Source organism: Rhinatrema bivittatum, chromosome 5 (genome assembly GCF_901001135.1).
Source record: "Rhinatrema bivittatum chromosome 5, aRhiBiv1.1, whole genome shotgun sequence".
Lineage (NCBI taxonomy): Eukaryota > Metazoa > Chordata > Amphibia > Gymnophiona > Rhinatrematidae > Rhinatrema > Rhinatrema bivittatum.
Genome location: NC_042619.1, coordinates 367,804,558 through 367,829,871, shown reverse-complemented (window position 1 = coordinate 367,829,871; position 25,314 = coordinate 367,804,558). Strand labels below are relative to the sequence as shown.

The window sequence follows — 25,314 nt, the reverse complement described above, 5'->3', positions numbered from 1 at the left end:
TCTACCGGTTTACATTTATCCACATGTTTATTAACTCCTTCAAAAAAGTGAAGCAGATTTGTGAGGCAAGACTTGCCCTGGGTAAAGCCATGCTGACTTTGTTCCATTAAACCATGTCTTTCTATATGTTCTGTGATTTTGATGTTTAGAACACTTTCCACTATTTTTCCTGGCACTGAAGTCAGGCTAACCGGTCTGTAGTTTCCCGGATCGCCCCTGGAGCCCTTTTTAAATATTGGGGTTACATTTGCTATCCGCCAGTCTTCAGGTACAATGGATGATTTTAATGATAGGTTACAAATTTTTACTAATAGGTCTGAAATTTCATTTTTTAGTTCCTTCAGAACTCTGGGGTGTATACCATCTGGTCCAGGTGATTTACTACTCTTCAGTTTGTCAATCAGGCCTACCACATCTTTTAGGTTCACCGTGATTTGATTCAGTCCATCTGAATCATTACCCATGAAAAACTTCTCCATTACGGGTACCTCCCCAACATCAGTAGTCATGGGTTTAAAAACTACTGCGGGAAGGTAAGTGGTCTAAATCAGCGTTTCTCAACCGGTGTGTTGTGAAGCACCGGCAGGTGTGTTGTGCACCCGCTGCTCTTCTCCCCCCCCCCCCTTTTCACCAATGCTCCAAGCCTCTTTGCGGCCAAAGGAAGCTTCGCTGCCACCGCTGCCGGGGCCCCATCCTGGTGAGTGACTCCTCAGAGGAAGAGGGGCCATTGGATTCGATGGCGTCTCGGGGACGTATAGCACTCCATCACGCCCCGGCTCTTCCGGCACTATAGGATCCCTCTGGTTTTGCGGCATCAAGGTCCGCCGCTGCTTTCAGTTCCTACTTCTGTGCCTTCAAGGCCCGTGCTTCGGATGCAGTTGGATTTTCGGCCCCTTATGACTCCTAGGAAGCAGAAGCGTCCATGTCCTCCACTGAGGTCTTGGAGGATCTACCTTCTGATGAGCCCTCTCCATCGGAGGAATGGCGGAAATCTCTCCCAGAGGACCTTTCCTTCATGGGGTTTGTAAAAGCCATGGCAGAATTTGTGCCTGTCCAGTTTTAACTGAGCAAGATACTGGGCACAAGATGCTCGAGATTCTACAATTCATGAACGCCCCGAAGGAGGTAGTGGTAGTGCCTGTCCATGACATTTTCAAGGATCTGGTGACCCGCCTTTGGGAGCACCCCATCTCGGTGCCACCAGTGAACTGTAAGACGGATGCTGTCTACTTGGTCCAGCCCACCACAAGTTTTCAGCACCAACAGCTCCCCCACCAATCGGTGGTGGTAGAATCAGCCTTGAAGAAGGCCAAGAGGATCCGCACCCATGCCTCAGCCGCCCAGAGCATAGAGCCCTTGATGCCCTAGGCTGCCTTGTTTTTCAGGGTGCAATGTTAACAGCCCAAATTGCTTGTTACCAATTATAAATGGGTCAATACTCCCGAAACCTGTGGAAGCAGGCCATGGATTTCGGTGAACGCCTCCCACAAGAATTCCAGGAGGATTTCTGTAAGATTATACATCAGGGTCTTGAGTGTGATAAGCATGACGTCCATTCTGCTTATGACATCTTTGAGACAGCTATGAGAATGGCGGCTGGGATCGGGGCTTGGTGGATGGCATGGCTACGTGCCTCAGATCTATGCCTCGAAGTCCAGGACCGTCTGGCTGATTTGACATGTATGGGGGAAAATCTGTTTGGAGACAGAATTAAGGAGGTGGTGGCACAACTGAAGGACTATCACGAGACCCTTCAGCAATTTCATTTAGTACCTCTGACACCCAACCATCCAAGTTAGCCCCCTTAGCAATACCCGAAGAGGCCTTTTTACCAGCCATGTAAATACCACCCACCAGCACGGCAGTCCAGGCCCCAGCAGCCTCCTCCTTCCAGAGCAAGGCCAAGGCAACCTCAGATGTCCTGGTCATCTGCAGTTCCTCTGCAGAACCCCACCATGGGGTTTTGACTGGTAGCCATGGAGCCTGAGCCAGCCCTCTCCGCAAGCCCGCCCACCCACCCCTCAGTTTGGGGTCGGCTCCAGCTGTTCGCAGATCGATGGACCTCAATCACATCAGACCTTTGGGTCCTGTCCATCATGTGTCAGGGCTACAAATTGCATTTCCAGCAAGTTCCACCCCACTCACCTCAGTGTCCCCAGTGGAGAGAAACAGGGAATTACAAATACTTCGGGTAGAGCTTTCTGCCCTCGTACTGGCTTGAGTGGTCGAACCATTTCCACCAAGTCAGCAAGATGAGGGGTTCTACTCCAGGTATTTCCTAGTCCCCAAGAAAACAGGAGGCCTCCGGCCCATTCTGGACCTGAGGGCCTTAAACAGTTTCTTGGTGAAGGAAAAGTTCCAAATGGTCTCATTGGGCACCCTGATTCCCCTGCTCAAGGCGAGAGACTGGCTCTGTACCCTTGATCGAAAAGACACATACACCCATATCCCCATCTTTCCACCAGATTGGCAGTACCTACAATTCCTGGTTGATGGGAATCACTATCAGTATCGCATGTTACCCTTTGGCCTGGCATCCACGCCCCCGTGTCTTCACCAAATGTCTGGCAGTTATCGGAGCCCATCTTTGGAGGCGGGGGATTTATGTTTTCCCGTACCTTGATGATTGGCTTATCAAGAGCAACTCCAGTCAAGGGGCACAGAGCGCCATATGCATCACAATCCAAATTTTGGAAACGCTGGGATTTCTGATTAACTATCCAAGGTACCACCTCTACATCCTTACAACGGGACTTCGTTGGGGCTCGACTGGACACTGTCCAGGTGAAGGCTTTTCTCGCTTGAATGGTCTCCAATTGCTCCCATAAGTCGGCACACCAGTTTCTCCACTTGCTGGGCCACATGGCGGTGACAGTGCATATCACTCTCTTTGCTCGACTGAACATGTGCAAAGCACAGTGGGGTAAATTTTAAAAGGCCCCTGCGCGCGCCGAGCCTATTTTGCATAGGCTCAGCGGCGCACGCAAGCCCCGGGATGCGCGTAAGTCCCGGGGCTTCGCTAGGGGGCGTGTCAGGTGGGTGGCGCGATGTTCCAGGGGGGTGTGTCGGGGGCATGTTGCCGGCCCGGGGGCGTGGCCGAGGCCTCCAGAACAGCCCTTGGGTCGAGAGGGGGTGGGGTTAGGTAGGGGAAGAGAGGGGAAGGCGCGGGAGGGTGGAGGGAACGGGCAGCGCGCGCAGGGCTCGGCGCGCGCAAGGTGCACAAATGTGCACCCCCTTGCACGCGCCGACCCCGGATTTTATAAGATACGCGCGTATCTTATAAAATCCAGCATACTTTCATTTGCGCCTGGTGTGTGAACAAAAGTACACGCGTGCGCTGTTTTTTAAAATGTACCCCAGTGGATGTTTTTTCGCTCTTGATGGTGTCAGGCCACCCAAAACCTTCATGCTCGTGTCCTAGTCACATCACTGTTACAACAATTTTTCCTGATTCTCAGGTTCTCAGACGAGGAAGATGCGACCGATATCGTGTTCCCGAGGCCTCAGTTCCCCAAGCCTCTACCAGGTCCTTCCAGTCCCCCACGTCCTCTGGTCCCCTCGATGCCAGGGAAACCGTTGATTCCCACTGAGCTCTCGAGGCCTCAGAAGCCGTCAGAGCCCAGGGCTAATTTCCCCCACAGGCCTCACCCGCATCGTAGTGGCCCTAGTGAGGAGAAAGGGCCTTACGACCCATGGGGAGATGACTCCTTGAGTCTTCCTCCGATTACTCGGGCAACCCCCTTTCAGAGCCTTCCCTGCCAGAGGAAAAGCATCTGTCTCCCCCCGAAGACTTGTCCTTTTCGGGGTTTGTCAGGGCCATGGTAGAGGCTATCCCCTTCCAACTCCTCACGGAGAAGAATGCATGACACAAGATGTTGGAAGTATTACAGTTTGTCGATGCTCCGAAGGAGATCGTGGCGGTTCCTATCCACGACATCTTCAAGTACCACCTCCTCTGGATGTGGGAGCACCTGATCTCTCTCTCTCTCTCTATCGTCAATAGGAAGGCAGATGCCACCTATTTGGTACAGCAAGCTGTGGGGTTCAAGAAGCAGCACCTCCCCCACCAGTTGGTGGTTGTAGAGTCCACCCTCAAAGCCAAGTGTCTCCCGCATTCTCGCCTCTGCCCCTCTGGGGTGAGAGCATAGGGAGCTTGATGCCTTCGGCTGTAAGGTCTTCCAGGGTGCCGTGCTTATCGCCTAGATTGCTACCTACCAGTTGTACATGACTCAGTACAACCGGAACCTCTGGATGTGAGTCCAGGATCTTGCGGAGACTTTACCGCAGTAGCAGCAGGAGGCACTCTCCACTATTGCCCTGCAAGGCTTCGAGGCAGGCAAGCACGAGGTGCTTTCCACCTATGATGTCTTTGAGACTGCAGCCCGTGTAGCTGCCATGGGTATTGGCACACGTAGGATGGCCTGGCTCACGGCTTCTAATCTCCTCCCAGACGTGCAGGAGAAACTGGCCGACCTCCCTTGCACAGTTGACAACCTCTTTGGGGAAGAGGTCCAGGATGCTGTAGCGCTATTGGTCACCATGACCCCTTTCAACAGCTGTCCACTAATGCTTCCGACGCCCCCTCCTAGGCCATGATCTCGGAAGTCCTTCAACAGGCAGAGGAAATATTATCCTCTGGCTTCCCGGGCTTGCACGCCACGTGCCAGCTCCAGGGGCTGCCCCCCTGCCAGCAGTGAGTGCCCAGGCCCCAGCAAGCCTCAGCTATGGACTTTTGACTGGTGGCAAGGGAGCACGAGTCAGTTGAGCACACCCCTGACTCCAGATCCCCCAGTGGGGGGGGGGGGGGGGGGGGGGGGAGGCTCGTTGGCTTCACCCATTGCTTGGAGTATGTCTCCTCAGACTGATGGGTCCTTACCATAATCTGTTAAGGGTGTTGTCTCAACTTCCGATAACGCCCAAGGACCTCTCCCCCATGTCCATTTTTGGGTTTGTCTGACCAGCAGGTCATACTTCAAACAGAACTCTCCGCCTTTCTCGCTATGGGGGCGGTAGAGCTGGACCCCCGCCCCCAGCAGGGCCAAGGGTTCTATTTGAGGTATTTCCTAATTCTGAAAAGGAATGGCGGCTTATGCCCCATCCTCGACCTCAGGGCGTTGAACAAGTTTATCTCAATAGAAAAGTTCAAGATCATCTCTCTGGGTGCGTTGATTCCCCTCCTCAAAAGAGGAGACTGACTCTGCTCCCTCTATCTGAAGGAAGCTTATGCTCACATAGCCATTTTCCCCGGCTACAGAAAATACCTCCGTTTTGTGATGGGGAAGGTGCACTATCAGTACAAGTTGCTACCTTTTGGGTTGGCCTCAGCCCTCGCGTCTTCACCAAATGCCTAGCGGTGATGGCTGCGTATCTAGGGTGTCATGCGGTGCATGTCTTCCCGTACCTAGACAATTGGTTAATCAAGAGCGATACCGGCAAAAGGGGGCTGAGTGCTTTAGCCCTGACAGTTCGGGTTCTACAAGCCTTGGGGTTCGTTATCAACTACCCAAAGTCTCACCTCTGCCCGTCTCCTCAGCTGGACTTCATAGGCGCCAGACTGGACATGTTGCAAGTGTTCTTGCCACGTGATCGGGCTCTTGCCCTCGCATCTCTGGCGGCCACCGTCCGCAGCAGCTGGCAGGGGACTGTCTGTCTTCTGCTCAGTTTGCTGGGCCACATGTTTGCTTCCGTCCATGTTACCTCTCTCGCCCGTTTATGCATGTGGAGGGCTCAGTGGACCTTGCGGTCACAATGGCGACAGGCCTCTCAGGGCCTTGAAACTTGCATTGCAGTCATAGAACCTCTGCGATGTCTGTCCTGGTTGGAACACCTCTCCCATCTGGAGCGGGGGATTCCCTTCCAATCTGCTCCTCCTCAAGTGATCCTCACTACTGATGCCTCTCCTCAGGGCTGGGGAGCCCATGTGAATGGCCTCCACACACAGGGTCTCTGTACTGCTCACAAAGCCCACTGTCAAATAAACTTTCTGGAGCTTTGGGTGATCTTTTATGCCCTATGGGCATTGAGACCTGATCCAGATGGACAACCAGGTGCAATGTGGTTTACCAACAAACAGGGCGGCATGGGCTCGTTCCTCTTCTGTTACAAGGCGGTGCAGGTCTGGACCTGGGCCCTGTTGGAGGGGATGTCGTGCGCAACGTACCTGTTGGGGACTCTGAACATGCTGGTGGACCGACTGAGTTGCTCCTTCCAGCCGCACGAATGGTCCCTTAGCCTGGAGGTAGCGATCACACTGTTTCATCGGTGGGGGACACCAGATGTTGGACCTCTTTGCCTTCCCACACAATCACAAGGTGAGCAGGTTCTGCTCCCTGTCGGGGGGGGCTGGATTCACACCTGCGATGCCTTCTCCCTCCACTGGGGGAGAGGTCTGCTGTATGCGTACCTTCCTCTCGAGCTCCTCCTGAAGACCCTACTGAAACGTCTGCAGGACAGAGGGACCATGATTCTCGTGGCACCCTTTTGACCCCAACAGGCCTGGTTCCCTCTACTGCAGGTCCTGTCGATCAGGCCCCCTATCTGGTTGGGGACTGCGCCTGATCTGATCACGTAGAACCAGGGCACCCTGTGCCATCTGAACCTCCGGGTGCTGGCCCTGATGGCATGGATATCGAGTGCCTAGTCCTTCAGCCCTTGGCCCTCTCTGTCAGTGTCTCTCAAGTGCTGGTGGCTTCTAGGAAACCTTCCACCAGAAAGTCCTACAGCTTTCAGTGGAGGAGATTCTCCGTCTGGTGTGCGGGGCAGGGCTTGGATCCATTCTCCTGCCTCCTTCCCTAGCTGTTGGACTACTTGTGGCACCTTTCAGAGTCTGGGCTCCATATCAGCTCAGTCAGGATCCATCTCAGTGCTGTGAGTGTGTACCATTGAGGTGTCTCTGGCACAGCCATATCGGTGCAGCCTTTAGTAGGTCGCTTTGAGTGGCCTGCTCCAGCTGAAGTCCCCTCTTTGACCTCCTGTTGTGTCATGGGACCTCAACATTGTCCTGACATGGCTCATGCATCATCCTTTTGAGCCACTACGTTCCTGCAACATTAAATTCCTCACCTGGAAAGTTATATTCCTGGTGATGATTACTTCCGACTTATAGCATCAGTGAGCTTCAGGTCTTGGTCATGTGCCCACCGCACATGAGGTTCTTTCACAATCCTGTGGTCTTGCGTACATACTCTAAGTTTCTGCCTAAGTTTGTGACTGATTTCCACCTCAATCAGTCCATTGTTTTACCCACTTTCTTTCCCAGGCCTCATTCCCACCCAGGGGAATGGGCTCTTCACATTCTGGAGTGCAAGAGGGCCCTGGCTTTCTATTTTGATCGCACATGCAGTCCAATCAGCTCTTTGTGGTGTTCGACACAAACAGGCTGGGAGTGGCGGTGGGTAAACAGATCTTATCCAACTGGCTGGCGGATTGCATCGCCTTCTGCTATGTGTAGGCTGTCCTTCCTTTGGCTGGTAGAGTTAAAGCTCACTCTGTGTGGGCCATGGTAAAGTCTGTGGCTCATCTGTGAGCAGTCCCAGTCATCGAAATTTGCTAGGCCGCCATGTGGCCACACAAAACATCTCAAAGACTATAACAGTAATTTGGGCAAGCAATTTTCCTCAGTTTGCCATTTTGATTACTGGCAGCTGACAGCCCAAGTGCAGGGGATCACTCCCGGACCCCCGCTGGACCACCAGGGAATTTTGGCAGGTCTGGGGGGGGGGGGGGGAGGGTCAGGAGGGTGGGGGGTTGTAGTTAATCAAATTTAAAAGGTTGGGATGGGAGGTTGTTTTGGAGGGGGGGGGGGTTCCCACAGAAAGAGAACGATAAGTTTTCTGATCTGTGGAGTGGACCGAAATGGCCCTCCCCAGACCCGAAAACGAAATGGGGACAAAAAAGATTTTTATGCACTCCCCTAATTTGCTCCATAAGACGCACAGACGCCCGGGAACAGAGACGGTTTAGCACACCCATTTTTTTTTTTTTTTTTTTTTAATTTTCCCCCTCTGAATCCTAGGTGTGTCTTATAGAGCGAAAAATACGGTATACGTTTTCCAGACTAAAGTTAGTTAATATCCTTGGATTCAAAAGGGGCATATTCAAAGACTCATCTTTCAAATTTAGTGTTGATAGGTACATAAGAATTGTCATCCTGGGTGAGATCAAGGTTCATCAAGCCCAGCATTTTGTCTGACAGTGGCCAATCTAAGTCGTAAGTACCTGGAAGATCCCATAAAGTAGATCTAATTTCTATAATATCCTCGGGATTTGAACCTCCACGTCAACCGCAGTTCCCCCTCCCCCTCATGCAAATCCATTCTTACCTCACTAAACGCACTAGGCTTTAACCAGTCTATCACCAACCCCACACATAAGGCAGGGCACACGCTTGACCTTATATTCACCAACTCCCTCATACAACCCGACACCCCTCAATGCACTCCCATCCCCTGGTCCGATCACTTCCGCATTGATACAAGATGCACTATAAGAAATACACATCACACCACACCCAACAAGAAAACCATTAATGTCCAAAAACCTTGTAATAAGGAAGAATTCATTGAAGCCCTCTCTGTAGAACTCCCAAAGTTAGACCTTACTAATGCCAACACTGCCGTCTCCTCTTGGACTCAAATAAACAACACGGTAGCAGACAAATTATGCCCCACACAAAGCAAAGTAATCAACCCCGTCAATAACAAAAAGAAACCATGGTACACCTCAGAACTCAGAACCATGAAAACTGAACTCAGAAAGCTTGAAAAAAGATGGCGCAAAGAACTCCCTGCCATACAATCAAAATTTCGAACCCTTCTTCACTCCTATCGTAAAGCCACTGACAAAGCCAAAAAAGAATTCTACTCTCAAAGAATTCACCAGTTCCAATTCAACCCCCGAGCCTTCTTTCAATACGTATCCAATCTTATTACACCCCCCCTTAACACCCTTCCCGACAACGATGACCAAGCCAAATGTGAAAAACTTGCCTTATTCTTCCGCAACAAAATTGAAACCCTTTTGGCATGCGTCACTTCCCCCCTTCACACCCAACAACCCCCTCTCACTCTCCAACACATCCTCCACGAACTCCATTCATAACATACTCTTGCCCAAGTCATCTGAAACTGCAAATACCACAGCCACCCTGACCTCATTTGAGAATACATCCCCTTTAGAAATAGAATCCACGCTCAAAATAATCAAACCTGCAGCTCATCCCTCAGACACGATCCCTACGAAGACACTCCTCACCATCCCCAATATAATAGCAAAACCCATAGCCAACATCATTAACAAATCCATTTCCCTTGGCTTGGTTCCAACACAACTCAAAAAGGCCATTGTAAAACCCATCCTTAAACCCTATCTTGAGCCCGCGGAACCTGCTAACTACCACCCAGTATCTAACCTTCCCTTCCTCTCAAAAATCCTGGAAAAAAATCATCAACCGGCAGCTAACAGACTACCTTGATGAACATCGCATTCTATTCCCATTTCAATATGGGTTTCGTAGACGACATAGCACAGAAACCTTCCTCATCTCCCTCTCTGAATACATTCTCAAAGCTCTTGACAAAGGACAATCTTATATACTTGCTCTGCTAGATATTTCAGCAGCATTCGACACTGTCAACCATAACACCCTCATAATGCGCCTTAAAGAAATTGGCATCTCTGGCACCCCCCCTCTTATGGTTCCAATCATACTTCAATAATAGGTACTACAATGTAAAAATCGGACACAGTGAATCAAAACCTATCAGACTGTCGCAAGGGGTGCCACAAGGCTCATCACTCTCCTCCACACTATTTAACATTTACCTCCTCCCCCTCTGTCAACTACTCTCCAAACTTGGTCTCCCACACTTCATCTTTGCTGATGATGTGCAGATCCTTATTCCTATTACAGACTCACTCACGAATGCCTTAAAAACTTGGAACTCAGCCCTCAACGACATTAATAAACTCCTCTCAGACAACTTCCTGGCACTTAACACTACCAAAACAGAGCTCCTCATCATATCACCCCACAACATCTCATTCCACACCACATCACCCCACACACAATCGCCCCTCCACCGTCTCCCAACATGTCCGCAGCCTCGGTGTAAATATTGACAACCACCTCAATCTGAAAACGTTAATTTCCTCCACCATAAAAAACTGGTTTTTCAAATTACACCCCCTAAAAAGACTCAAACCCCTCCTACACCCCTATGATTTCCGTACTGTACTCCAAGCCACTATACTATCCAAACTTGACTACTGTAATGTAATCCTCCTAGGCCTCCCAAAAACCTCAATACAACCTCTGCAGATGTTGCAAAATGCTGCTGCCCGCTTACTCACCAACACCCATTGTAACGATCACATTACACAAGTTCTCCAGTTCCTACACTGGCTACCAATCTCCTACAGGATAATATATAAAGCCCTTACACTTATACACAAGTCTATACACAATCACAATATGCAATGGCTCTCTGAACAATTCATCTTCAGCAACACAAACAGACCTACCAGAATGCAACATCAGGCAAAATTAATTACACCATCACCCAAAACAACCAAACTTGTCTCCACAAAAGAACGCTGTCTCACCATTGCGGGAATAGCACAATGGAACAAAATGCCCCCAAGTCTTCGCCAAGAATCTTGCCATAGGAAATTCAAGCAAAACCTCAAAACATGGCTTTGTCAACAGGCATACTCCTGACTGTTGCTCAACTTTAACCTCCCGCCGATGTTCTCCCATGATCCCAAACTTACACCAGACCTTTTCTCCGTCAATTCATTCCCTTACTCGATCTTCCCCCTACTCCCTGCACAAGATCTCCTTTATCCCGTTATAGTTCAATACTTATGTTCATCTGTATTTATGCTCATATATATTTATGCTCATCTGTACTTATGCTTAAATTTGTCATTATCTTTGATGCTCAGCGACACTTATACTCATCTGGACTGATTCTCAGCTGTATGTATGCTCATCCAAACCTGTTCTCAACTGTATTGGTGTTCACCCATAGTTATGCTCATGGTTTAGATACTAAGTTGTTAAACCCCCATCCCTCCTCCCCGAGAATATTTATTTTACGCCCGCTAGCCACTATTATGTTCAAATGTTTTATGTAAAGCCTGTTGCTACATTATGTTTCAGTGTAAACCGAGGTGATATGCCAAACGTGCCGCGGTATATAAAAACCTTTAAATAAGTAATAAATATATCTTCTACTATGGGTTATTTTTGTTTCCATAAGTATCAAAACTTGTAATTTTAAAAAATTTGGTATTTTTGTGTAGCAACCTTTTATCTCTGCAGAATAGATGAGTAGTCATCCTTACATTTAGGGCTCTAAGATCACTTCATTATACATTTGGTGTGCTAGCCTATGTTGGGGGGATACTGATTGAAGATGTGGCTTATTAATATACAAGCAAGCTGACAGATGGCTGTATCAAAATTTAACAGCATTTTGAAATGCTTCTTGTTACTCTTAAAAAAAACAACAAAAAACCCCCCCAAAAAACCAAAAACAAATAATTTCCACATTTTTTTGTTTGCAGAAAAATTGATTGCTTATCAACATGAATTTCATGCTTTGAAAGAACGTCTCCGTATAGCTGAACATAGAACTTTGCAGCGTTCTTCAGAACTAAATAGGATCTTGCAACAGTTCAGACGTGTGGTAGCAGAAACAAATGGAAGCCAGGATGCACTAAACAATTTTTCAGGTAAAGCCTGATACTGAAATCAATTTTGCTTGAAAAATTTTTGTTCCCATTTTCAAGATCAAATAAATGTTTGTCATACTGGTGAACAGAACTAAACTGAGATCAGGTAATGTGTTTAATTGAGTATGGATTCTGCTTAGTATTGTACATTTTACAGTTTTCTATATTTATTTATTTATTTATTTAACATTTTTATATACCGAAGTTCTAGCAACAATGTTGCTAATCACTTCGGTTTACATATAACATTGTAGTGACTTAACAAGTGTGTCTTACATGGAACAGGAACATGAACTTGGAGAAAATTGAATAAATACTAATAACAAATAAGATTAAATAAAAACAGTAGTAATAGAAATGTTATATACAGGCGATTAAAAATCAATTAAGGATAAGGTATCTGCAAAATAGATAGGAGGGATTGGAAAATTAATTCTTAGATGTCGAGCAAGAGGTATTATATGGCATAGAACTGGAGGATCGATTTGTGAATGGTGCTCAATCGAAGGCTTTAGAGAAAAGCCAAGTTTTAAGTCTTTTTTTAAAAGTGAGGGGGCATTGTTCAAGCCTGAGATCTGATGGTAGCGAGTTCCAGAGTTCTATATGGTGAAGACTTTTACTCATTCATTCATTCTATCAGTTGGTTTGCTAAGAATGAATAGAAAACCCTCAACACTTACATATGAAGCCAATAAATTAAGAGCTTGTTTATTACCTGATATTGGTTTTGTTTTACTGTACACCACTTAGCACGGTTTTCTGCAATAGGCGGCATTAAAAATAAATAAATAAATAAATAAATCTGTAAATAAATAACCTAGCCTGGTAGAGTTCTCGTTTATAAATAAGTATTGGTGGGACTCTTAGTTTGTTTGAAAAGGAAACCCATAAGGGAGATGGGAGAAGAGTGGAAGTGTAGAGCGAGTTGGATTTTCGTCTAATTCTCGAGGGTCAACTATAATAAAGTGGGATATAAGTACAATAGAACATAGAACATTCATTTTTAATAGTCAATTACTCGAAACTATATTGACTCCAAACATATGTAGCAACTGTCACTATTGCTTTGTTATGAAACAGCATATTCAGGATTTCAGCACACTTTTTAGTTACATGGGACCTTATTTTCCAAGGCTATCGCAGGCTTGCAAGCCTGCGATAGCTAGCGAAGGTAGCGCACGCCTGCGCTTTTTACATTGGGGCGAAATCGGCCCCGGAAGAGGAGGAGTTGGGGCATCACTGGGGCCGACTCTGCGAGGATGGTCGCGGACAGCGAAAAAGTAAGGGCCTTTTCGCTGCCTATTTTGTGCCGAATAACTATTTTATTTATTTATTTAACAGTTTTTTATACCGACCTTCATAGTAAATAACCATATCGGATCGGTTTACATTTAACAAGGGTATAACTGGAGTAAACAATTCAAGTAAACAAAGATAAACAATAGGTACGAATAAGTCAAAGTTACAATCAACAGGGAAAGAGAAACTTGGAAGCTTGCAACAAGCTGGAAAGAAGACAAGGCAGGAAAAATATAAAGTGTAACCATAGAGCGTACAGGTTAAAAGCTTAATAGGTGCTTTAACCTGGAGGAATCAGAGTCTACACCTTCTATGGTGTAGATATTGGGCGCAATACTGGCAGCGATTGCATCGCGGAGATGTGGTCGCTGTCGGCTAGCGCAGGACTGCCCCCCCCCCCCCCCCCCCCCCCGTTTCGGCCCCCCGCCCCTCATTATCGGAGTTTTCTAAAGTACCACAGGCCTGCGGTACTTTAGAAAATGAGGCCTATGGTTTGATGCTCATAGCAAGCATTTTAACCTTAAAGTGCGATTTCTTGGCATTCATAAGGCTGTCTTTATCTCTCTTAACTTGTATGCAAGCGGACTTCTTGCCCCTGACTCTAGGAGCTAAGATTTTTACCTCTAAGATCAGTGTTCTGGAGAACAACTTTCCAAAATAGTCTTTACTTTCAAGCTGGCCATCACATTTGTCTGTTTTCTCCTAATGAGCCTCCTCTTATACAGCAGCAAGTGAGCTCTTTGCTTTCCTTATGCTTACAGCATTGTTCTATGCCAAATTGTTTATTTAAGGCATTTCTATACCATCTTTAGCAATATAGATTGAACAAAACGGTTTACAATATTATTAAAATAAAATCAACTCATAAAATAAGACTAAAAACATAGCAAAATAAACTATTTTAAAATAAATGAAAATAGAATAAATGAAAATAAAATACAAATGAAATAACAGTTGGAGAAAAATACAATTTGTGTAATAAGACCCTATACTTTGTGGCATCTCTAGGGGCTGAAGAGTTCTCCCAGCTCACTGGTTACGAATTTTCAAACTTTCCTGATTGAGAATCCTCAGCACTTGTGAAGTGTGCCAGGAGTTCCAGATCTGTTTTCTTTCTGTAACTCCATTCAGTGCCTTCCCTGGAGCTGTTTGGTATTTATAATTAGCTCCTTCCTGCTGCTGATGTCTGTGTTATTGTGGCTGCTACGGTCTATGGCTAATAGCCCTAGAAGTAAGATAGAGGGCCCCAACACAATAGAGCCTGAGCCTCAGGGGCCCTTCACGCTGTCATAATGATCTCATGATTTTCTCATATAGAATTTTTGATAGATTATTTTATAGTTATCAAAAAGAAATGTCCTCTTCTGCTTAGCTATATGATTTGCTTTCTTTCCTGTAACCTATGTGTTTTATTTTTATAGCCGTATTTGAAATAAAGTCCTTAGTGTAATTTTATACATTCCTGCATATTTGTATTTTTCAGATGGAACACAGAAGCTATTAAAGGAACTAACAAACACAAAATCTCTTCAAGTGCCAAATATATATTACCATTTGCCTCATTTGTTGAAAAATGAAGGCAGCCTTCAGCCTGCTGTGCAGGTTGGTGTTGGAAGAACAGGAGGTACGATTTCTGTATTATCATTATTTAAGATTGGGTTGAATGTGTATTTATAAAGGCCTTTAAAAATAAAAAAACAAAAAGTGTTGCTTTTTCTCATTTCATAAAGGTCTGATTATCCCTCCCACTTTGGGTGGCTCAGGGGGACTCCTTGCCAGCCTTCTCCAAGGCATAGCCTCAGCATGCTTGTTGGCCAGCAGAGCCACCACAGTAGCAGCATTCATCTTCCCTTCCTTCCTGGGCCTGAGAGCACTATGTCTGCGGCATATCTGGGTCCCACTAGCCTCAACAGACTGGCAAATTAAACCCGGATCCCTGCACCACAGTGTTACAGCTTGTATCATTTTACTTGTTATGTGGATAAATTGTAAAAGTTTTGTTTATTTATTTATTTATTTGGGGTTGGGGGGGGGGGGGGTAGATAACATTCAAGAAGTGAATTTAGCATTTTTGTTCAGTACATCACCACTACTTGAGCTCTAGAGATAGATCCTGTTCATTGGCATGCAACTAAGATTTTTGCAGAGAGAAAAAAAACCTTCAGAGTACAGTTGTGCAGTTTTAAGAGGCCTTGGTTTAATTAATGGCCTGATTTACTTTGCCTTCTCCCTCAGTCTCCAGCTGACTTGGAACCTGCCCAATTCTACTTATTGCCATTTTATGAAGGGTGTCTGAAGCTGAAGCTCTATGAACCTGTATTTGCATCTGCCAGTGAGATTTCTCTGAATAGATTCCACCCTTCTCCCTTTATCATCACTGAACAGTCCTTAGTTGGCAGCCCACAGACCTTGAATTCCTTTAGAGCCTGTACTTGAATATCCTGAATCACAGAATTTGTATTTGCTGTTGTATAATAGCCTGGATTCCTTCCCTCTTGTGAAGTGAGAATGTTGGCTTTGCTGCTTATCTAGTAGTAGTTGAGTTTGAGAATCAAACCTACTTCTGCATGATGGTGCTGTATCATTATTGTGTCGTCAGGCCATTCCCTATAGATATTTAAGTTGATCTCAATTTCAAGACCTGGAGTCTTACTGGGTACATAGTTGACATCAGATAGGTCTCTCTTTTGCATACATATTAACTCATCCTTTAAGGCAGGATAGAAATATTAAAAACATACTTTTTAATTGGACCACAGAAGTTTAATAGCTTGTCTGATTAATTGCTTTTCTGTGTTGCATATATTTCCCTCAATAGTTAGAATATTAGAGTGATACCATATAAAGCCTTCTGCATATGAAACATGATTTTAGAAAGATCTGTTCCAAAATATGGTCTGGTTGAACTCTTGTATTGCCTTTTTTAGAGGCTTGTGATGATATGGTTTCCTGCCTTGCCCAGAAGTTGTACTATTTAGATTGCCCTATGTGCATATCAGAATGAAAATTGGAATTACGCTGGTTTTCTGGCTATATCGGGTTTATTTCATTGCAGAGCAGAGGAGTAGAAATCACTTTCATATTTGATAGTCATCTCCTTATGGAAATTGGTGAACAATTAATTTTATGATTGTCAATGGTTTTCAGCCTAACCACTGAATTTCTGCTTCCCTGATTCAGTAGCAGTTTTTGGATCAGCAAGAGAAGATAAGGCCATCGCGGAAAGATTAAATTATTTCTTTGCTTTGGTATTTACTAAAGAGTATGTTGGGGAGATACCCGTTCCGGAGAAAGTTTTCATGGGTAATGATTCAGATGGACTGAACCAAATCACGGTGAACCTAGAAGATGTGGTAGGCCTGATTGATAAACTGAAGAGTAGTAAATCACCTGGACCGGATGGTATAAACCCCAGGGTTCTAAAGAAACTCAAAAATGAAATTTCAGACCTATTAGTAAAAATTTGTAACTTATCATTAAAATCATCCATTGTACCTGAAGACTGGAGGATAGCAAATGTAACCCCAATATTTAAAAAGGGCTCCAGGGGCGATCCGGGAAACTACAGACCGGTTAGCCTGACTTCAGTGCCAGGAAAAATAGTGGAAAGTGTTATAAGCATCAAAATCACAGAACATATAGAAAGACATGGTTTAATGGAACAAAGTCAGCATGGCTTTACCCAAGGCAAGTCTGCCTCACAAATCTGCTTCACTTTTTTGAAGGAGTTAATAAACATGTGGATAAAGGTGAACCGGTAGATGTAATGTACTTGGATTTTCAGAAGGCGTTTGACAAAGTTCCTCATGAGAGGCTTCTAGGAAAAGTAAAAAGTCATGGTATAGGTGGCGATGTCCTTTCGAAGATTACAAACTGGCTAAAAGACAGGAAACAGAGAGTAGGATTAAATGGACAATTTTCTCAGTGGAAGGGAGTGGACAGTGGAGTGCCTCAAGGGGACTCTTACATTTCAATATATTTATAAATGATCTGGAAAGAAATATGACGAGTGAGGTAATCAAATTTGCATATGATACAAAATTGTTCAGAGTAGTTAAATCACAAGCAGATTGTGATAAATTGCAGGAAAACCTTGTGAGACTGGAAAATTGGGCATCCAAATGGCAGATGAAATTTAATGTGGATAAGTGCAAGGTGATGCATATAGGGAAAAATAACCCATGGTATAGTTACACAATGTTAGGTTCCATATTAGGAGCTACCACCCAAGAAAGAGATCTAGGCGTCATAGTGGATAACACATTGAAATCTTCGGTGCAGTGTGCTGCGGCAGTCAAAAAAGCAAACAGAATGTTGGGAATTATTTGGAAGGGAATGGTGAATAAAATGACACACACTACTCCATGTTCTGAAACTGATTTTGACACTTAAAGCGGTTTTGAATTTAAAAATAGCAAATGCATGCACAAGTAGCATGTATTTATTTAAAACTTTTCTATACCGTCGTATAGTAGAGCACCATCACAACGGTTTACAGTTAGGCACAAATATGTGTACTCATATTTATTATTTTATAAACATCAAGAGTACACTCGTATTTTCCATTTCACATGTACATTTTACCATGGAAAAAAAAGGGCTGGCTAGGGGCATTTTGGGACAGGGTTCAGAAGTATGCACAGTAGTTGCTATTTTGTAAGAGAGATGCGTATTCCTTACCAAATTTATTTGTACACCTTAGACCTGCTAATTGACTTGTGCAAGTGAAATTGGACTTATTGTCTGTAATGTTTGGGTGGGAGCGAACTTGCAGAAGTATCGGCAAACTAGTGATTTAAAGTACGCATGCAAGTATTTTCAAAATGGTTTATACACATACTTTATAAAATACCTCCACATATAAATCAGGATTATGCAAACACATTGTACATTTTAAGCGAATAAAAAATTGTATGTATGTTTATAAAATAGGTAATGTAAGTATGCTTTTTCTCAAATTAGAAATATTTGTACATACTGCAAAAAAATACGCATGCACTTTTGGAGCAGAAATATCCTGTATTTTATAAACTGTGCAACTCCCACTGCACAGTTTATAAAATACTATCTGTGCGGATCTACTTACATGTGCAAATGCTGTATCACAGATAGGTTTGAAAGTTAGGCTCTCTGGTTTCAATCATGTGTAGTTTTCAGTTTATCTGGGTTGTATATTTGATTTATTAATATTACTAAGTTCCTTATGTGTGTTTCTTTTTAGTTTCAATTGTTATGGGAATTCCCACTGTGAAGAGAAAAGTAAAGTCTTACCTTACAGAGACTCTTCACTCCCTCATTGATAAATTGTCACCTGAAGAGAAACTGGATTGTGTTATTGTCATCTTCATTGGAGAGGTATTAATAAATTAAATGTGCTTATAATTAAAAAATGTTTTCATCCTTGGCTAATTTGCTAATAGAGATTTTCACTTGAGAGTACAAACAAGTCAACCCATGCAACCACCATTATTGGTATGTTCCCCTAGTCAATTGAAGTGTCACTGTTTTAAAGTAGCTTTTCCTGCCTTTGGGGCTGATGCAATAAAAAGCGCGGAAAGAAGGCACTGAAAAGTCAGCGCCCGCTTTCTTAATGCGCGCATGGTGGTAAACTCGGCGTCTGTCTTCATAACTCGGCGGTCTGCCGAGGTTTTTTTTTTTTTTTTTAAAGTTTAAAAAAAAAAAAAAAGTACAGAAAAGCAGTTTTTTCTGCTTTTCTGTACTTCTTTTACATGTGCTCAGCTATTAAAGCCTGCTCCAGGCAGGCATTATCTGAGTGCAAAATGTGCATCTGAGACGCAAACCTTTTTTTTTAATGCAGAGTGAATGAGTAATAGCCTCATTCATATGCATTTGCAAGTGATGAGCGCTATTGCATTCACTCCGCATCGAGCGAGTGTTAAATAGGCGCTAATCCCCCTATTGCCTTAGGAGGTGGATTAGCACCTATTTAACCCGCGTCCGAGTACGGGTTATACAGTGCGCTCGGCTGAGCGCACTGTATTGCATTGGCCCCTTTGTGGTTTGTAAGTCAGCCAATAAGAAGAAAATTCGAAATAAATCTGTTAGCTTTTTGTTACATAAATGTTAAGCTTATTCTTTTCTGACCACCTTAACAATCAATAATTTCCCGTCGATAGCAGGGCTTAATCAGCCATGCTGTCTTGGGCTGTACTTCAAGGCCTAGGAGGCGGAACTTCTCAAAGCTATTACACAAAGATTAGCTCTGTGCGACTGCGCATGGGTTCCTACGCAGGAAAAGCAGATTCTCCTCAGTCTGTTTTTTCTGTGCGCGGGAACACATGCGGAGCTTCAGATCTCCTCAGAAGATTTCCTCAAAACAGAAAAGAACAAAGAAAAAAGAAGACAGAAAATATGCCCAGGCCATCGGGATTTAAGCCGTGTGCCTACGGCAAAATAATGTCCATAACGGATGGCCACTCAGCCTGTTATGTGTGTCTGGGCCCTGACCACCAACAGGCAACTTGTAAACACTGTGGCAGAATGTCGCCCAGGGCCCAATGCCAAAGGGCACAGAAAATAGAAAAACTATGGCTTGCTCGGGGCTCTTATGCCCCACCTTCTGAATCGCATTCATTGCTGGGACTGGCAAAATCACAAGCACCGATTCAAAAGAGAGCCGCCTCTCTAGGTCCTTTCTCCTCCAGCGCAGGTGAGGGATCAAAGCACCAAAAGTGCGCTCATAAACGGGCCCATTCTTCGATGGGGGCACCCAGACCAAGTTCGTCGATGCCAAAGCATGCGTCCAGCTTGGCGCAACCCTCAACGCTGGCGCAACCTTCAACGCAGCTGCATCTCTCGACGCCGATTGCGTCCAAACAGAAACATATCTCAACGCATCCCATGAAGGCCGCGCAAAAGAGGAGGCATAGTGCACCAAAGCTGCCTAAAACGATGCAAGACACAACACGGGCGAGATACTCATCCAAAAAGGTTATCCCATCAAAACATTCTCAAAAAAGAAAACATGTTAGACGCACATGCCTCAGGTGCCTCATCTTCAGACTACCACTTGATGCATCCACAAACACACCACTTTTCACCTGTAAGGTCAAACTCTGGTCGTGATCGAATTGAGCTTCCACAAACTGAATCGGAGGACGAATAGGTGCAGGTTTCCTCCCATTCATCAGATTCCTCATCTTCATTCTTGCAAATATTCACCGATTTATCATCAGTGTCTCACACAAAACACAGAGACACTCTCGTACAGGAACCAGTCCATAAGAGAAGAAGACTAAAAGATGTAATACTACAACAACCCGGCCAACCAGAACTGCTGATTCTGATATCCTACTGGCAGCCATATCTCCGAAACGTCTGCCTAGGGGGATACCTCCTCAGATGCCGGACATAACACAACAAGCAATAGCACAAATTTCCTCCGCGCTAACTGGACTGTTTAATTCGATACAATCCTCCCTTCACTTTCCTCAACCCCCACCACACAGTCCAGAGAGATCTCCATCATGTTTGAGAGAACAATCTCCTCAACCACCCAGGGTTACTCCTCCACGGTCACCTTGTTCACCATTTCCAGTGCCAGAGAAGCCGATACAGCCAGGTCCTAACAAAATACCTAAACAGCCAATCTCAACTCCATCTTCTCCTACCTCATCAACAGGATATCCGTCAGATCCTGCTGATGAACCACAAGAACCATACTCACCACCGGAGGATCTTACCTACCCAAAATTTATTGACAAGGTTGGTTCATCGCTAAACCTAGAGAAACAAAAGATACCATACCCTAGATCCGAAATGCTATGCCTATTAAAAATATTTGACCTTCCTGCGGAGCCTAATAGCCTTCCATCTCACAAGGTCCTAGATGCCGTACTAGAGAAATCATGAGAACAACCTTTAATATCACACCGGTCTCTAGGAAAATAGACCTTAAATACAAAATGAGACAGTCTCAATTTTATGCATCTTCACAATTACCTTACCAATCTATAGTTGTGAAGTCTGCAATGCAACGGGCCAAAAAGACGAGAACACACTCTAGCGCCCCACCAGGGAGAGACCACAAGTACTTGGATGATTTTGCCAAAAAATCTTTCCAATCATCAATGTTGGGAGCTCGTATTGGTCAACACCAATTCTATATTGTCCAATACTTGTACGAATGTTTACAACAAATGAAGACCTTGATACTAGTCTCCGATGTGACATCAGGTCCCCCTCAAGCAATATAGGATAAGGAAGAGGGTTTGCGCCACCTTCTAAGAACGGTGTACGCATTGCATGGCTCTGATCCAGTGCCATACGGGAAGATGTCCACGATAAATTAGCGAATCTTCCCTGTTGTGGCGATAATCTGTTTGGTAGTCGTCTTTGAGAAACTGTATCACAATTGAAGGAGCAATCTGTGGCAGTTCAGTCACTAGCCAACCCTCCAGCATTTACTACCTTTGCCAGGCATTATTACCTACCGCCTCGTCAACAACCATACCAAAGAAGGCAATTCCGGCCATACCCTCCATACCATATAACTACATACCATCAACCACAGCGACCACAAATTCCACAACAGAATAGATGTGGCAGACCTAGGGCTCAACACACACAGGGACAGCCACCCAGCTCTACTCCCAAGACTCCATCGTCTTTTTAAATGTAGTAGGGCCACCACCACCCAATATAATAGCGGGCAGAATAACATCATTCTTTCAGGCTTGGACACACATCACTACTGACAGCTGGGTATTAGATATAATACAACAGGAATATCGCCTCCACTTTACATCCAAACCACCCCTCCCCTCCCTATCTTATGCCAAAGGAGGAAGAAAGAACCAATTACAATTGACACAGGAAATCACTCAACTACTCAAACAACGTGCAATAAAAAGCATTCCCCACTCATCATGGGGCACAGGTTTCTACTCCCCATATTTCCTCATTCCCAAGAAGTCGGGAGGCCTGTGTCCTATCTTGGACTTGCGTATGCTGAATAAATAACTAGTGAAAGGTTCAAAATGGTTTCCCTAAAATCCATCCTTCCCCCTCCTCCAACCCAACAATTGGATGTGTTCTCTAGATCTGAAGGATGCATATACTCACATTCCGATGCATCCTACTTCATGGCAATTCCTATGCTTCCAGTTTAAAGGCCAGCACTACCAATACAAGATACTTCAATTCGTCCTATCGGCTGCACCCAGAGTTTTCACAAAGTGCATGGCAGTGGTGGTGGCCCACCTAAGAAAACAAAGGATTCAAGTATTTCCATACCTGGACGATTGGTTACTAGTGGCATCAGACCTGGAAACTCTTCGTTCCCAAGTTCACCAGACAATACAATGTCTCCAAAGATTGGGGCTTGTGGTCAATTTAAAAAAATCCAATCTCACCCCGTCGTAATCCCTTCAATGTATTGGTGCTCAGCTAGTAACGTATCGAAGCAGAGCCTTTCTTCCAAGAGACAGAATGCTCACACTCAGGAAACTGTTAAGAGGGCTACAAAAGACAGCAAAACCGACAGCACGTCAGATTCTAACTGTCCTGGGACATATGTCCGCAGCCATATATCCGGTATAAAATACTCGTCTCCACATACGCAGACTACAGTGCGGCTTGAAGAAACAATGGTCTCAACACAGTCAACCACTGTCCCGAGTCATATCACTAACTCACGAAATGACTATAGATAAAGACTGGTGGTTATGGAAACACACTCACCAAGGGAGCTCTTTTCAGAAACACTGCCTCACAATGCAGTACTCACAACGGACGCTTCCCAGAAAGGTTGGGGAGCCCATCTCGAAACTCAAGGTCGATGGTCACAGTGAGAGAGCACATACCAAATAAAACCTACTGGAACTCAGTCATCAGCAATGCCCTCAAAACATTCCTTCCACAATTGCAGGGCAGACAAGTCATGATTTACACAGACAATCAGGTAGCCATGTTTTACATAAACAAGGAGGGTAAGGTTCATTGATCCTTTGCAAGGAAGCGATCCTTATTCTAAATGGGCAGCGCAGCACTCCATTCACCTACAAGCCACGTACCTACCAGGTATAGTCAATACTCGAGCGAACAGGTTAAGCTGCATCTTCCATCCACACGAATGGTCTTTTCACCAACAGGTCGCAGAAAGGATTTTCAGCCTCTGGGGCATGCCATCCATAGACCTGTTCGCCATGGTCCACAACAGGATGGTGCCATGATTTTGCTCACTACTACACAATCCTCACTGGATAGCACAAGATGCCTTCCTGATTCCTTGGACGGAACGGCTAATGTATGCTTTTCCACCAATTCCTCTTCTAATGAGAACAATTCAGAAGTGCATACAGGACAAGGCAAACTTAATCTTGATAGCACCTGCATGGCCCAGACAACCGTGGTACAATTACCTACTCAGACTAGCAATAGACAATACACTTCAACTGGACGACTGCAGCGATCTCCTGTCGCAAGAGCGAGTTCTCTACTACACCCTATGCACAAGTCATTACACCTGACAGCATGGAGACTGAACGGACATTACTAACAGAAATGAGCATATCTTACAGCGTACAAGACGTCATACTGGCGGCCTGAAAACCTTCCACATGGCGTAAATACCACTTCAAGTGGAAAAGATACGCCCCCTGGTGTGCAGAGCACCAATTTGATCCACGCCAATGTCCGCCACAACACCTACTAGAATACCTACACACACTTTACACAGCGGGTCTTGCAACAGCTTCAGTGCATGTACACTTAAGTGCAATCGCAGCTTTGCATGCACACCATAACGGTCAATCCATCTCCACGCACCCAATGGTTGCTCATTTAATGAGGGGCCTCTTCCACCTTCGGCCCTTAATCTCCAAACCTCCAATTCCATGGGACTTAAACATTGTGTTAGAACAGCTTATGTTGCCTCCATTTGAACCCATGGACACTTCTCACATGAAATACCTTACGTGGAAAGTAGTCTTTCTAGTGCCGTGACTTCAGCTCGAAGAGTGAGCGAAATCCAAGCCTTAGTTCATTACACTCCATATCTACAATCCTACCATCACAAGTAGTTCTTCGCACACATCCCTCCTTCCTACCGAAAGTAGTCTCTGCTTTTCACCTTAACCAATCCATCGAACTTCCAACATTCTTTCCAAAACCACATCACAATGAGAGAGAAAAATTATTACACACTTTGACTGTAAACGAGTGTTAGCCTATTACAAGAGCAGAACTGGCAAAGAAACTAGGCCATCTCAGCTTTTCTTCACCTTTAATCCTAATTTTCCAGGCTTACCGGTTGCCAAGAGAACCATATTCAGCTGGATTGTACAGTGCATACAATTCTGTTATGGAAAGAGAGGAATCCAACTCTCTTCAACACCAAAAGCCCATCAAGTGAGAGCAGAATCCACTTCAATGGCCCATATGAGGCAAGTTCCGCCTATCGACATTTGTAAGTCTGCAACGTGATCAACTCTACATACCTTCACATACCATTATTGCCTAGACCAGCACTCATCAGAAGATGCCAGGTTGAGCAGGAAACTTCTCAACAACCTTGTTACTTAAACAGTTGTTGCGGACTGTCCACTCTCCATGGTCATGCTCATCCGCAAAAACATACAAATGACACGCATAACCATCAGCTTGGAACTCCCAAGACAGCATGGCTGATTCAGCCCTGCTATCGATGGGAAAAGCAAGTTTGCTTTCTGTAAACGGTGTTTCTGCAGATAGGATGAATCAGCCATGCTGACCCGCCTGCCTCCCTGGACAGCCACGCAAAAGGACAGATAAAATTCATCTACTGCTATATTACAGACTGAGGAGAATCTGTTTTTCCTGCGTGGAAACCCATGCGCAGCTGCACAGAGCTAAACTCTGTGTAATAGCTTTGAGAAGCTCCGCCTCCTGGGCTTTGACGGACAGCCCAAGACAGCATGGCTGATTCATCCTGCTATCTACAGAAACACCGTTTACGGTAAGAAAACTTGCTTTCTTTCTTTTATTATGACTACTCTTTTCACATTAAAAAAAAATAATAAAATTAAACCATGAACTATTTCTGTGCATTCAAGTGGTCTAATACATCTAGTATGACTCATGATTCCAAATCATGAGTTAAAATGATTTAGGTTGAATTTGACACAGTAACTTTGTAAGACATCCATGTGATGGGCTATAAGGAAACATTGAAAAATAGGAATCAGATGCTTTGGGGAGGGTGAAGGGTGAAGTTTTATTAAAATGTCTCCCAGCACTAGTTGGGACTGTTGTCAAGCCATTGCTGTTGAACCTGTCTGG

At 45.0% G+C, this 25,314-nt stretch overlaps 1 protein-coding gene across 3 annotated transcripts in view; it reads left to right on the top strand.

The window, feature by feature from the left end:
• The window catches only part of MGAT4A (alpha-1,3-mannosyl-glycoprotein 4-beta-N-acetylglucosaminyltransferase A), a 359,679-nt gene that overhangs the window by 59,879 nt on the left and 274,486 nt on the right, over nt 1-25,314 (top strand). For all 3 annotated transcript variants that reach the window (XM_029604768.1, XM_029604767.1, XM_029604769.1), the window contains exons 2-4: nt 11,569-11,736; nt 14,519-14,659; nt 18,257-18,390. In XM_029604768.1, coding sequence (XP_029460628.1) covers nt 11,569-11,736; nt 14,519-14,659; nt 18,257-18,390 — 443 coding nt within the window. The remainder of the gene's footprint in view (nt 1-11,568; nt 11,737-14,518; nt 14,660-18,256; nt 18,391-25,314) is intronic.